The sequence below is a fragment of the Tupaia chinensis genome, unplaced genomic scaffold, assembly GCF_000334495.1.
Source record: "Tupaia chinensis unplaced genomic scaffold, TupChi_1.0 Scaffold142846_1, whole genome shotgun sequence".
Classification (NCBI taxonomy): domain Eukaryota; kingdom Metazoa; phylum Chordata; class Mammalia; order Scandentia; family Tupaiidae; genus Tupaia; species Tupaia belangeri.
This window is the reverse complement of record NW_006202691.1, coordinates 169,934-183,706: the sequence shown is the minus strand read 5'-3', so window position 1 is coordinate 183,706 and position 13,773 is coordinate 169,934. Positions and strand designations below refer to the sequence as shown.

At 43.1% G+C, this 13,773-nt stretch overlaps 1 protein-coding gene across 1 annotated transcript in view; it reads left to right on the top strand.

Moving 5' to 3' along the window:
• The window catches only part of KCNH1 (potassium voltage-gated channel subfamily H member 1), a 375,558-nt gene that overhangs the window by 287,438 nt on the left and 74,347 nt on the right, over nucleotides 1–13,773 (top strand). The window contains exon 10 of the mRNA XM_006163695.2: nucleotides 1,764–1,960. Coding sequence (XP_006163757.1) covers nucleotides 1,764–1,960 — 197 coding nt within the window. The remainder of the gene's footprint in view (nucleotides 1–1,763; nucleotides 1,961–13,773) is intronic.

Genomic DNA, 13,773 nt, shown 5'->3' with positions numbered 1-13,773 from the left:
AAAATCAAGTTCTGTTCATGTGCTGGAAAGTATAATTGCCTTTTTAGCCTTAATCGGGAAAACAGCTGCCCTGTTAATCATAGAGAGCTACAGGTATCTGGACCCAGCTGTGGAGCAGAGCTGATCTGGATGCATTGGGCGACAACTGCCTTGAATACGTTACTTTTCACTCCTTATAGCATTTTTTCTTTCCCTTTGCATACTTCTCTCTGGCTCCCTAGGGACTCAAATTCATGTTTATCTGCGCTTAAGATTTAGAGACAAGATAAACAGCATTTTAAGCTATTTATAACCAGAGGCTGTGCCAGAAATGAATTAGACTTGGCATTGGACATATGTTAAAGTGCTGGTCGCTGAGAAAGGTAGGAAAAATATCCCTAGGTGTGAAGAGAAGATATTTAGAGGAGATTGATAGAAGTTTGACCTAGAATGTGACCATGTGGGATTAGTATTTGTCTTAGTTTGGGCTGCCTGTATCATAATATCTTTGACTAATATATAATGTATTCATGCTGGGGAAAATCATTTTGTATGCCATAATGATATATAGTGTTTGAATATAAAAATAATAATAAAACAAACAAACAAGAACAACAGACAGACAAACAGAAAAAGAAATGCCATAGATTGGGTAACTTGTATAAAACAGAAATTTATTTCTCAGTTCTGGAGGCTGGTAAGTGCGAAATCAGGATGCCAGCATGGCGAGGTCTTGGGGTTGGCCCTCTTCCTGGTTGCAGACCGTGTATCTCCTTCTCATTGTATCTTCATGTGATAGAAAGAGTATATCAGAGCTCTTCATTTATAAGGGCACGAATCCCTTTATTAGGGACCCACCTTCATGACAGTGACCTCCCCAAAGATTCCACCTCCTGACACCATTACACTGAGGATTAGGATTTCAATGTATGAATTTTGCGGTGACATAAATATTCAGTCCTTATCATTACTCATTGGTTTATTAAATGTATCTTGTATAATGTTAAGGATAGAGGATTCTAGACATACCCTTTATGGAGGGCTCATATTTTTATACTACCAGGAGAACATTTGGCAAAAGTACAGAATGTGCTCTGGAGGGAGGTATGAAAAAGAATGAAGAAGGAGGCGCCATATAAATATAACCCTTAGGACAGAGCATGAGAAAGATGCGTCTGACTTCTTTCTTGTGGATCATCCCAGACTGAAAAGGCCTCTCCTATTCCTCAGCTCCCTGACAAAGAGGCCACACCCTTCCCACGAGCAGCCTAAATCCTCACCTCTCAGTTGGTCTTACTGGTACAGACCCCAGTTCATCTTCCTTCTTCACTTCCCTTCCATCTGCAAGTATCGATTGAGTTCTTCTCACGGGACAGGTACTACCATGTAAGACGTGTGTGCTCTCATGTTAGGAGACATACAGTAAACCAGCAAACAAACAACTGATATAATTACAGATTATGATTAACGTTATGGAAAAAAGGTGCAGTAAAGAATAACAAGGGGACCCTATTTGGGATAAGATTGATAAGATGATTCTTGGAGGAGGTGACATTAATGATCTCAAAGCCATTGATTAAACTTTGACATGTATTACATGATATTTTAAGGCCTCGTACATTGTATGTTGTTAAGATCATATTAAAGCTTTTTTTTTTTTTCCTTTTCTGAGTCTAAATTGCAGGATTCCAAATAGATGGCGATTCTGGGGAGCAGAGGGAAGCCAGCTGCTGACCAGATCACTTGTGACTGACACTTTCCTCATGTCAACTTTCTCTCCGTAGTGAAAGGAGACGTATTTGGAGACGTATTCTGGAAGGAGGCCACCCTTGCCCAGTCCTGTGCCAATGTTAGGGCTTTGACCTACTGCGACTTGCATGTGATCAAACGGGATGCCCTACAGAAAGTACTGGAATTCTACACAGCTTTCTCCCACTCCTTCTCCAGAAACCTGATCCTCACCTACAACTTGAGGAAGAGGGTGAGCTGAGCTTTTCGTTTTCTTTGCTACAAAAAACAGTCCCTGTTGTACTTTGGATAGTCACTTAGGGCCCAGTAAGTCTCTCTGCTGTTTATTCAAGTGGAGCAATTGGTTTTAAAGAGGTTCTGTCTTGGTTGCTCTGAAGAGGTTTTGCAATAACATAAAGTGAAGTGGGGATGTTGGTAGATTAGGAAATGGATCAATTTTGGTGTAGAAGGAATTTGTTTCACATGTACATCTGTGGGGTTTTTAACTCCAACAATACCTAGGCCTTCTAGCATTTTGAAAAGATGAGTAAAAAATGAGGTTGCTAGTCAATACAATGGCAGCATGGGTCCACTTAATTAACAAAAGCTGAATGCTCTCTAGAGAGAGCGACTGTGAACCCCTGGGAGCTGCTGAGTGCTGTGAGACCATTAGCCAGCCAGCTGGTCATGATGATTATTTATTTTTTTAAATACATGAAACTAATTTAGTTGGATTAAGAAAATAAAAGATGGAATTTGATTGTTTGGAGAATATTTTGTATACAACTGCTGATTTAACTGGTTGAGGAATGATTAATAGTTTTAAGAACCAGATTGCTCATCTGAACTTGTTTCTTCTAGCCTCACATCATCAGAATTACTCTGTCTCTCTGAGAATTAAAATATCTGTCTCATTCTCTAGGTTTTCATGGCTGATTTTCTGGTACTTCTTCTATTACTTTTGGTTAAAACAGTAACAAAGTAGCTCTGGACCATAGAGGAATCATTTAGGAAGGTCATCAGAGGAATCTGTCTCACATGATCTCATAATCCTTCCCCCCAGTCTGTTCCTGCCTCTACTTACATTATCTGATTTGTCCTGGGATTCCAAATTAAAAGCCCTAGCATCAACAATTGATGTTGCTTTTTCCTTTTCTACACCTCTAGCTACTCATCAGATCTGGTTGGTTCCACCTAAACTCTCAAATCTGAGTCCATAGTTGGCTTTGAGCCTCAGGACCCTCACACAATTTTAGGACACAAAGCTCCTCATTATAGACCCTCTTTCCTGGCTGGATCAGGCGGTGGCCTCCAGCCTCACCTTCCTGTCTGTGGTGGCCCTCATTGCAGTGCTTCTTATGGTCACTCGACTCACAGGCTTAAAGGTTAATCTGATCATACCTCCCCCACGACTACAGGATAATGTCTGCACACTGCAGCATAGCTTAGCAGTCATGTACATCTGGTCCAACCTCAGCTGCTTCTCCTCACACCCGTCTTTGCCTCCTAAACTGCCACTGTGAGAATTCCTCACTGTTCTTCTAGCTCGCCACACCCTTTTGGAGTGATGTGTCTCTGCATGCTGCTGCCTAAGCCTGGAATTCTTTCCTCTATGTGACAAACTCCTGTTAACCCTTAACCTTGAGTGAAATGTTCATTTGTTCATGCATCAACCCAGTACCAACTGAACCAGCCTAGACATGTGAACCCCAATGATAGTCAGTTCCTGATCTCCAAGAACCTGAAGTCTAATAGAGAAGATTGGAACAGGAATGTGTACACAATGCCTACTACAAAGATTGTGATTGTGTGAGGAACTAGGGGCGCATAAAGGAGGAACAGGGGGAGAGGGGTGATACCTAGGCTGAGTCTATAAGATGAGTTTATAGACAGAAATGGCAGGTGTATGTATGTGTGGAAGGGGGCAGTTTGAACACAGTCTGGGGAAAGGAATCAACCCAATGCTTGTCACTAGGTTACCACAATAATATGTTTCCAACTTGGATTGCCTTGTGGGTCTTTGTTCAGAGATCTTTGAGGGCAAGAGCTTGGTATACTTGGTACCTAACAGGTAAGTCTAGTGCAGGGCACTTAGAATTGATGCACATTTGAGGATGACATGGGAAAAGATGTGAGCTCCCTGGACCTCAGTTTCCAAATGAATTGGAAAGATTTTGGATAGATCATTTGTATGGTTCTGTGGCTTGAAACCCGGTCATTTAAATCCCGGGGGAGACAGGCAGTGGTGAAGGGTGCGTTCATAGTCCTTCTTGGTCTGTAAGGTAGCTGGGAATGTGATGTTCACTGGTCTTATAAACTCTGTTTTTTAAAATTTATTCTTTCTTTCTGTGAAAGCAAATTGATTATAATCAGTTTTGTGTTGCTTATAATATAGGTTGAAAACATGAGCAGTTTGGGTTACTTGGGAGAATAATTATCTTGGAATAATTGTGGATCAAGTAAATCTGTTTTTTTTTTTTTCTTAATTACTGAGATGACAACAACACACCACCCCCTTAGTAGTCAGATTATTTCCATAAGTACAGAATAACTGACAACTCTGGAGAAGACTCAGGGGCCATACTTGTGAATAGCTGCTGTGGAGGAGTCTGCACAAACACAAGATGCAGAGAAGAACTGACCCTGTAGACAAATCGTGGCACAGTATAAGAAAGACTTTGTTTTATTTTTTGAAATTTTTATTTCTTTCATGAGAGTGAGAGAGACAGACAAGCACCCTTATTAGGCACATGCCATACCTCCCTCCCTCCGCAGCTGCCCTGCTAGCCAGGATTATGGACCTGCATGCCCTGCATGGACAGGTTGACCAGGGAACTGAACCCATGATCTCCTATATGGATCCGCCATCACCCGAGTAGCACGTTACCACTGTGCCACCCAACTGGCCCAAGAAAGACCTTTGCAAAAATCGGAGTTCACCAAAGAATGAAATAGTCTTTGAGTGGCATCAGGTTCATTATTCTGAGGGTATTTAGGTACCAGTGCTCAGAAGCCTTGTGGAAGAGGCTTAGGCACCAGGTGGAGAATCAGACTAATTGATTTTCATATTATTATTTTTTCAACTCAAAGTGCTTTGAAGTCTGGTATGGGTCTAAAAGAATTTTACTGGGAGCCTTTGTAAAGGAGTAGCCATTCTTTTTTTGGAAATACGAGACTTGTCATTTTGGTATTGCCATTGTAGTCTCTCATTGTGTCCTTCTGAGAATTAATTCATAGTTACATAGGGCATAGAAGACAAGAACATTACATGCATGAATTATTCTTGTAGCTATTCTTTTTCTGGCAAAACAAAGTATATTCTTGTGGCTGTTTCTATCTTGGCAAAATCAAGTGTGTTATTTGCTCAGGGCTCTGAGAACACGGTGCCTTCAACATCTGTGTGGGGAGTTGCTTGATCTTGTGGATCTCCTCTAGAGTGCAGCAGAAATGAGCTGGCAGACATCTCTGTGGCCATCCTGTCTCTTCCCCCATTCCTCCAGTACCCTCATTGCACAGATTTGACATTTTGTAGGAAGTAACGGAGAACTGGAGCAGAAATAACTTCTAAATGTCTCACACCTTCTGGGCCCTCTGCATTTAAAGCCTCACTACTTCATCCCCAAATCCCAGTGCATGAACAGCACCCAGCACTCAGCTCTGCTCTTGAGACCTAACTCAGGGAGAGACCTGTTATCCTCTTCCATTTCCTCCAAAGTCACATGACATGTAGGCAATGACGAAATAGGCAGAACCCAGAGGCTAATCCAACAATTCTTATTTTTCTGTCCTTGCCCCTCCCCTTCATTTTGCCACAGAGTACCTGTGCTCACTGGAGAGACAAAGAAGGAAAGTGAGAAAGCATCCCCATGGGGAATGGTCATGCTGCAATCCCTTCTCTTCCATCTCGTTTCCTTTTGGGGGTTTTGGGCATACATACACATATGCCTGGCATATTTTTCAAGCTGCTGAGTTCAGGATTCAAACTATGCAGTAGAGACCATGTAGGATCCAGTCTCTTTAGCCACCACGCCATTGGCTGACCAAATTATTTGTTGTGTGACAGAGAGGGCAGGGAGAGAGAGAGATGGGCATTTTTGACAGGGCCTCGCTATGTCATGATCCCAATTAGCCTCCCAGCTAGCCAGGATTGTATATATGCACAACTGCACTCAGCATATTCAGGCTGGCCTGGGAACTGAACTCATGCCTCCCTATGGCTTCTAGTCTCCTGAGCAGTGGTTCTACCTGTGTGTCACTGCAGCTGGGCCTCATCCAGCATTCTGACCTTCATGTTCTTGTCTGTGAGCTCTAAGTTAAGCAAGACTTCAGTCTGGGTCTGGTCTTTGCCACTTAGTGCTTCGGTGATTCTGAACAGGTTATGACATCTTACTTATCTGTAAAATGGGGATGATGAAACATTCCACCCTGCAGGATACCTGCCAGGATTAAATAAGATAATACTTATAAAGTTCTACACACAAGGTCTAACATAGTCAGTGCTCAATTCAGTCTGGGTTATTGTTTTTATACTCAGGAGTGATACCCTACTCTTTATTATCTTGTGTCTTTTTTTTTTTTTTTGGAGAGGTGTTTTGCTATAGGGCACGTGCACTGGTCAGAAAGACAGAGACAGAAAGCAAGAAATCACCCCCCAGGGAGGATGGCCACGTCACAATCCTTTCTTCTGCTTTCTCCTCCTGGGATCTTGGGCACACATGCACACACGCTCGGCATGAGTTTAAGCCACCAGGTTTGGGCCTCAAACCGCAGTCGACTACATAGGAGTCCAGCGAAATAGCCATTACACCAACTGCTTGTGTCTTTTGAGGAATGAAAAGAAGGCAGTTCTGCCTTGGCTCATACAGGGTTTTTCCTCTGCAGAATGCTCTGAGGAGTAGGCGTTATCCAAGGGTTCTCAGCACTCCTGGGGGCACAGGACGAACCAGCTACCATGGAAAGTGGAACCCAGTACTGGCCTTTCTGTCCCTAGAGAGGTCAGCACTTGTCCACTGTTTTGGCTAGTTCCATTCGTCCAGGGAAATATCAGGCTGTTTTGAGATCTTATGTCAGTCATCAGGGAGTCAAGAAGAAAGCATGGCATGCATCCGTGCTTCTCCTGAGAGAGGCAGCATGTGACCACTCAGGAAGAGAAGGAGAATAGAGCCTTTTTCATCCCAGTACCGGCTCTCAGGTACTTTCCTCCAGGCCCTGATCTCCTCTGTGTAATCAGAGCTTTGCACACCATTGATGGTACAACAGTTACCAACTCCAGTGTTGTGTCAGCTCCGGTTCAATGTTGGTGTGTTTTATGTCTGCCGATTAAATCCTCAGAACTGGCAGTACTGTGTGAAAATCCAGTCTGCATGTGCCCCTCCAGCTAAGCAGCCTGCACCCCATGGAAGGCCTCCATGCGGTGAGGCACTCAGCGGTACCAGCTGGCATGTGCCTCCTTCTAGTCTGTTCTGTTGACTTTGGAGGGGTAACATGAGTTGGTTGTCTCCACTGACCTTTGCTTTTGCCAGTATACTCAGAAACTTGTGCAGTGAGACCGCAGTCATACCCCACATTGGGAACAAAAGAAGAATCCTCCTCATAACGATAGGCACAGTGTTTTACCGGGTGTGCTAGGAGACACACCACTGTCACCTTCAGTTAGGCCGCAGGCTAACCTGGCTATGATATTAGTAACTTACTGCATAGGAAGAGCACTGCTTTGGGGTAAGGACCTAGATTTGAATACTCTCTAACTGTGAGCCCTTGGATATGCCAAGCCTCAGTTTGCTTACCTATAAGAAGATATTAATATAAGATACTTATACCTTTCTTATTAGGTTTATTGATAAGGTTGCATATATTAAAAGAAACAAATATAAAAAAGGACATAATGCCTGTAGGAGCGGCTCAATATATATTTGTCCTTTTCCTCTCTACACTGTTCTTTCACTACCTCCACCTTCAGCCTTGGAGGTTCTAAGTTTACACTTTGGTCCTTGGTTTATAACCAGACCATTCCCTTATCAGTATCTCACTCGGGCTCTGCTTTCCTTAGAGCTCGACATGAAGGTTCATTTCTCAGGTGCTCGGGTCCTCCTGCCGCTCACTAGGACAGGAGAGGAAGCGTATCACAATGAAATGATGCACTGCAGACAAGTAATTAGGTAATTACCAGCAGTCGGTGCATAGGATAATTGGCATGTGGGTAATTGGTAGGGCGGTTTTCATTTTCTGTGCAGGGCTTTATTTTTTAAAGCCAACATTGTTGTGTATTTAAGTATGTTTTACACAGCGTTGGCTTATATTAATTTGTTCTAGGAAGTATTATTCCTATCTTGATGAAAACTCTAACCTAGTGAGTTTGGGAGGGAACTGGAATGGTAGTTACTGGTGCTTTCAAAGCAGGGACTTCCTAAGCCTATTTTCTAACACTGAGGTTGCCATAGTGAATTGTCTTGCAAACCATATGCACATTTCTAGCCAGCTTTAACCAAAGGGCATTTTATTCTGGAGAGGAGAATATTAAAGCATTGACAGCTTGGAGAGAGCTCTGCTTATACATGGCATTGGAAAGTCTTTCAATTTTCTCCCTGAACAAATTCTTGCAGAAAATTGGTAAGACAGAAAGAAAGACCATAATGCTGGATGCTTAGAAATGTCATCCACTTACCCATCATAGCCTACAGTTTTAAAATGATCTCTGCATAGCCCATATTTTCCTTGTCATCCCTCCATAATGTGGGTTTCTGTGAAATTAAAATCATCTATTAAACTGTCAAGCCAAATAGATAATAAAATCATGGTGTTGGAATTAGAGAAATAATGTGAGTGACATGACCATAATTCTTACAGAACAACAGAACAGACGTTGAAATAAGACTTCCTTTTCCCTCATTAGGATCGGGAAGTCATGTTAGGGGCCTGATCAGTCTTTCCTGGGTCTTCAGGTGTCCTCCTCAGGAACCCAAGAAACTTAAAGAAGAACTCCATCATGGTCTTGGGAGTGAAGCTCCTTGCTTTAAAGTGTAGTTGGACAGGTTCTATCTGGCTGTTTCTAAGGATGCAGTAAAGTTCTAGAATGCACATTGGCTTTAGAGTGAGATATTCACATCTAGGCCCTGCCACTTGCTAGCCAGTGTGGAGCATATTCAATGGTTTAACAAGTACACCCATTCCTCCTCTGTGGATCTGTGCCATCTACCCTCAAGGGTTGCTGTGGAGAAGGATGGTAAGGTGCTAGGTATGTGGCCTTACATGTAACAGGTGCATGTTTCTTCTCTTTCATTACTCATATTAATGGAAGATACAGAGAAAACAGAAGAGAAGCCATAGTATTAAAATGTCAGAAAAGTCATGATGTATTTTCCTACATTCTTTGTGAAAATGTGTCATGACTCTCCTGACAACCCAATAGTTTGGTTCCCAGAAAAATCTTATGGAGGCAGTAGAGATAGGTGATTAAAAATGTGGACTCTTGGGACCAGCAGTTAGCGTAATGGCTATGTCGCTGGACTCCCACGTAGTCGACCGCGGTTCACGTCCCGGACCTGGTGACTTAAAACTCACACTGGGTGCATGTGCGTGCGTGCCCAAGATCCCGAGAGGAGAACGGAGAAGGAATTGCGGCGTGGTCATCCCCCCTGGGGGGTGATTTCTTGCTTTCTGTCTCTCTCTCTCTCTGTCTGGTGAGCGGATGCACCCTATAGCAAAAACCTCTCAAAAAAAAAATGTGGACTCTAGAGGTAGCAGGTGGTATGGTGTTTAAGGCACTGGACTCCCACATGGCTGACCGCAGTTTGAGTTCTGGACCTGGTGGCTTGATTTCTTATTCTCTCTCTCTCTTTGTCTCTCTCTGGTGAGCGCACATGTCCTGTAGCAAAATTTAAAAATAATAATAATGATAAAAGTTAAATAAATAGATTTTTTGGAAAGAATATGGACTCAGAGTACTTGAGTTCAAATCCTTGCTCTATGTAGTGACCTTGGGCCAGTTACATAGCCTCTCTGGGCCCCAATTCATAATTCATTCATTTATAAAATAGGGCAATAACAGTACCTGAGAAGTGTGCTTTAGCATAGCAAATTCTCAATATATGTGTTGTTGTATTATTGTTATTGATGATGCTCAGGAAGAGGATGATGATAAGGATGATAATAATTCTCATTAAACTTATTAGGAGAATAAGAGGGTAAATTTTAACACCTAGAAATATCTTGGACAGGAACCAGCAGTTGGTGTAATGGCTATATTGCTGGACTCCCACGTAGTCAACTGCGATTTGAGTCCTGGACCCGGTGGCTTAAATTCATGCCAGCCGTGTGTGTGTGTGTATGCCCAAGATCCTGAGAGGAGAATGAAGGAGAAGGGATTGTGACGTGGCTATCTCCCCTGGGGGATGATTTCTTGTTTTCTGTCTCTTGGTCTCTCTCTGTCTTTCTGGCAAGTGCACATGCCCTATAGAAAAAACCTCTCTAAAAAGAAATATATATTTTGGACAGATAATTCTAGAATCTATGCCAGGACCCCTCAAGTAGCACCAGTGAACCAGGTGGTTTATCAGTGAGATTTGCAAAGAAGGTTGCTATTGAATTCCTCGTGGATTAATAAGGATAGACTCTACAATCTAAGGGATGGAGGAAATGATAGATGAAAGGAATGGTAGAGTCAGACGTGGAGGAAGACCAGGGGAGGGAAGTCGTAATGTATCTTAATGCTTTTATCAAGTTACTTGATGTACTGCTACATATGATATCTACCACTAACTAGAAATATCTGGCTAGTGCAGAGGAGTATAAGGCCAGTGCAGTCCTTTGGAGAGCACCACACCTTAATATTTTCTAAGATACGTGTGTGGAGCCATAATAAATAGGGTAATGGTAATGAGTCCCAGATCATGGGTTCAGTTCCCAAGCGGGCATCTTGGCTATTTGATGTCTCATATATGTAGTCCAACATTTCTCACTTATTTGACCAGTAAGCTTTTCTGAATTGTATCTGTAAGTTAATCATCTATTATATATTACCTACTACCATTCATCCAAACTGGTGTCCTACAGAACATCTTTAGGAACAGGGGCATGGTGCCCTTTAATGTCTTCCAGCTCAAATGACCATGGACTTAAAGGAGTTGATGAGTCTTATCTGAGGATAGGAGTTGACAAGTCTTATCTGTGAAACATGAAGAAGCCAAAAGATGCTCCAGCTGTGGAATCTCTATCACTTGGTCCTCAGTAAAGTCCAAAACACAGAATACTGGCTGAGCCTCCCTGCTTTCTGAGTATCCTCCTGAACTCTGCTCCGCTCCCCCCTCTGCAATTATCTGGTAGCCTATTTTTTTTCTGTTTTTTTTTTTTTAAGAAATAATCATTTTATTTTATTTATTATTATCATTTTTTTTATTTGACCAGAGAGAGAGAGAGAGAGAAAGTGAGAAAGTAAGCCACCCAGTCCAGGACTTGAACCGTGGTTGACCACATAGGAGTCCAGCGCCTTAACCAACACTTGCCAGACCTCCATTCATTTTCTTTTTTCTTTTCTTTTCTTTCTTTCTTTCTTTTTCTTTTTCTTTTCTTTTTTTGAGAGATTTTTGCTATAGGGCACGTGTGCTCATCAGAAAGACAGAGAGAGACAGCGACAGAAAGCGAGAAGTCACCCCCCCAGAGAGGATGGCCATGCCACAATCCCTTCTCCTCCATTCTCCTCTTGGGATCTTGGGCACACATGCACACGTGCCCGGCCTGAGTTTAAGCTACCAGGTCTGGGACTTGAACTGCAGTCAACTACATGGGAGTCCAGCGGTGAAGCCATTATGCCAACTACTGGTCTCTCCCACATTCATTTTCTGATGATTAGCCAGTCTTATGTTTTCACAGAGTTTGTCCTTTTGGTAGCACATGTGCCGGTATTAGAAAACTGTTTAAGGATGTTTTCTAACTGGCTTTAAAGTCCTCTTTCCCAGATTCTGAGTATAGAGGTCTCTCAGCCTCTGAAGGTACCATAATGCCAGCATAAAACCATGACAACACCCCGTTTATTGTCTCTTCTATCAAATACATGCCAAAGCCTTCACATTTATTATTATTCCATTTAGATACTAAGGAAACTGAGGCCAGAGGGGTTAAATAATTTGCTCCTGATCCAGTAAGCTGATTAGAGTTAGAATTGGAACCCAATTCACCAAGACCATACTCTTGCTTTGGTGTTGTCCCTCTTACAAATGGTAAGCCCATTTCACTGACCCTAGAGCAGCCTTGGCAGACAGGCCTTGATACCTCCAAGGAGGCTGTCAGCCTGGTGCTGCCTTTGGGCTCCGCAGTGTGCCCTGCCTTCCTTTGTAACGCCATTAAATCAGCAGGCCCCTGGCCATGACATCTGGGCCCCAGAGACACACCATGGTCTTAATGATGGATTACTTTAGAATGTTTGCTGTTTGCTCCGAGATGGTAAAGGGGATGTGGATGAGTTCACATAATCTGACAGCAGAGCAGGATGAGGCTGAGTGATTCTCCTGACAAGTTTCTGTTTGGCATATGGCTCAGTTCTGAGACTATGGAGGTAGCATAAAAGCCTTGCCTTGGTCTGTGGCAAGAATATTCAGAGCTGCAATTTGCTTCTGTTCATCATGAGAGGCCAGAGCAAAGACCTTTGGCTCTTAGTTGAGTGGCTAGCTTGACTGTATTTGAAGAAAAAAAAGCCGTTGAAGAGCGAGAAGGGTGGGAAACATGTGTTTCTCAGAGACAGGGAGACAGAGGGAGAGAGATGGAGAATGCATTCCCCAATGGGACATAGTCATGCTTCATTCCCTTCTTTCCATCCTGTTGGGATTTGGAGCATGTGCATACATGCACTCTGGGTGTTGTTCAAGCCACCAGGTCCAGGATTGGAACCACACAGTCAACCTTGTGGAACCTAGCTCCACATTCTGTGTTTTTCAAGCCACCAGGTCCAGGATTGGAATCACACAGTCAACCATATGGGACCCAACTCCTTTCTCACCAGACCACAGGGACAGCCTTTAAGCTGGCTTTTGATGGAAGAGTAGGAATTTACCTGAGAAGGAGAAAAAAATCACTCCCTCTGGCTAACTGTATGCCTCAGAAAGGACGGTCATGGAGGTAGGGCACAGAGAGATTGACTCATATGCCCTCAGACATCAAGCCAAAGCCAGCACTGAGCTGACAGCCTCCTCTAGGGGTGCCAAGGCCTGTCAGCCAGGGTAACCCTTCTAGGGTCAGTGAAATGGACTCATCATCTGGAAGAAGTACGACACCCAATCAAGATGGTTGATTTAGTGGCTGATGTTTCATCAGGACAGTGTCTGCCTGGTTGGGCTGATGGAAGAACACTGGATTTAGATTGCTAATCAGTGGAGATCAGTGGATTTGCTCCTGATCCAGTAAGCGAATTAGAGTTAGAATTGAAACCCAATTCACTAAGACCATATTCTTGCTTTGGTGCTGTCCCTCTTACAACCTGGTGCTGGTTTCGGGCTCTGCAGTGTGCCCTGCCTTCCTTTGTAACTCCAAGAATCAAGGAAGAAAGAGCCTACAGAGGGAAATTATGTTTTCCTCACCCCCTAAATTTGTTTCTAGGCCCTTCCCTACCTGTTTTTTACCTAAGAGGAGGTCGCCTGAAAACTTCAAAAAGCAATTACCTTAGACATTCAGGATTCACCTTTTCTGGAGGTGTCTAAATAGCCCAAGGACAAGTGGATCAACATAGTCTAGGAAGTGATGTTCCCAGGGGCTGAGCAGTGAACTTGTCTTTCTTCCACTCTAATTCTCACTGTACCTGGCCGTGTTCAATGGACACAGAAGTTCCTCACGCCTTTTACTCTCCAGGCTTTTACGTACCCTGGACTGTCATCCATCTGCCTATAGTAGCAAGAGCCAGCACATTTTTCATGAGTTTAGTTTTTACTAAGTCCCTTGCTATAGGCAACATGCTAAAGATTATACCTTATCCCTTAGAGATCTGTTTGCAGACTCTTCTCACAAATACTTAAAACCAGAAATGAAAATAACTTCTGATTCACAGAGTATACATTTTTTTTTTTTTTGAGAGATTTTTAC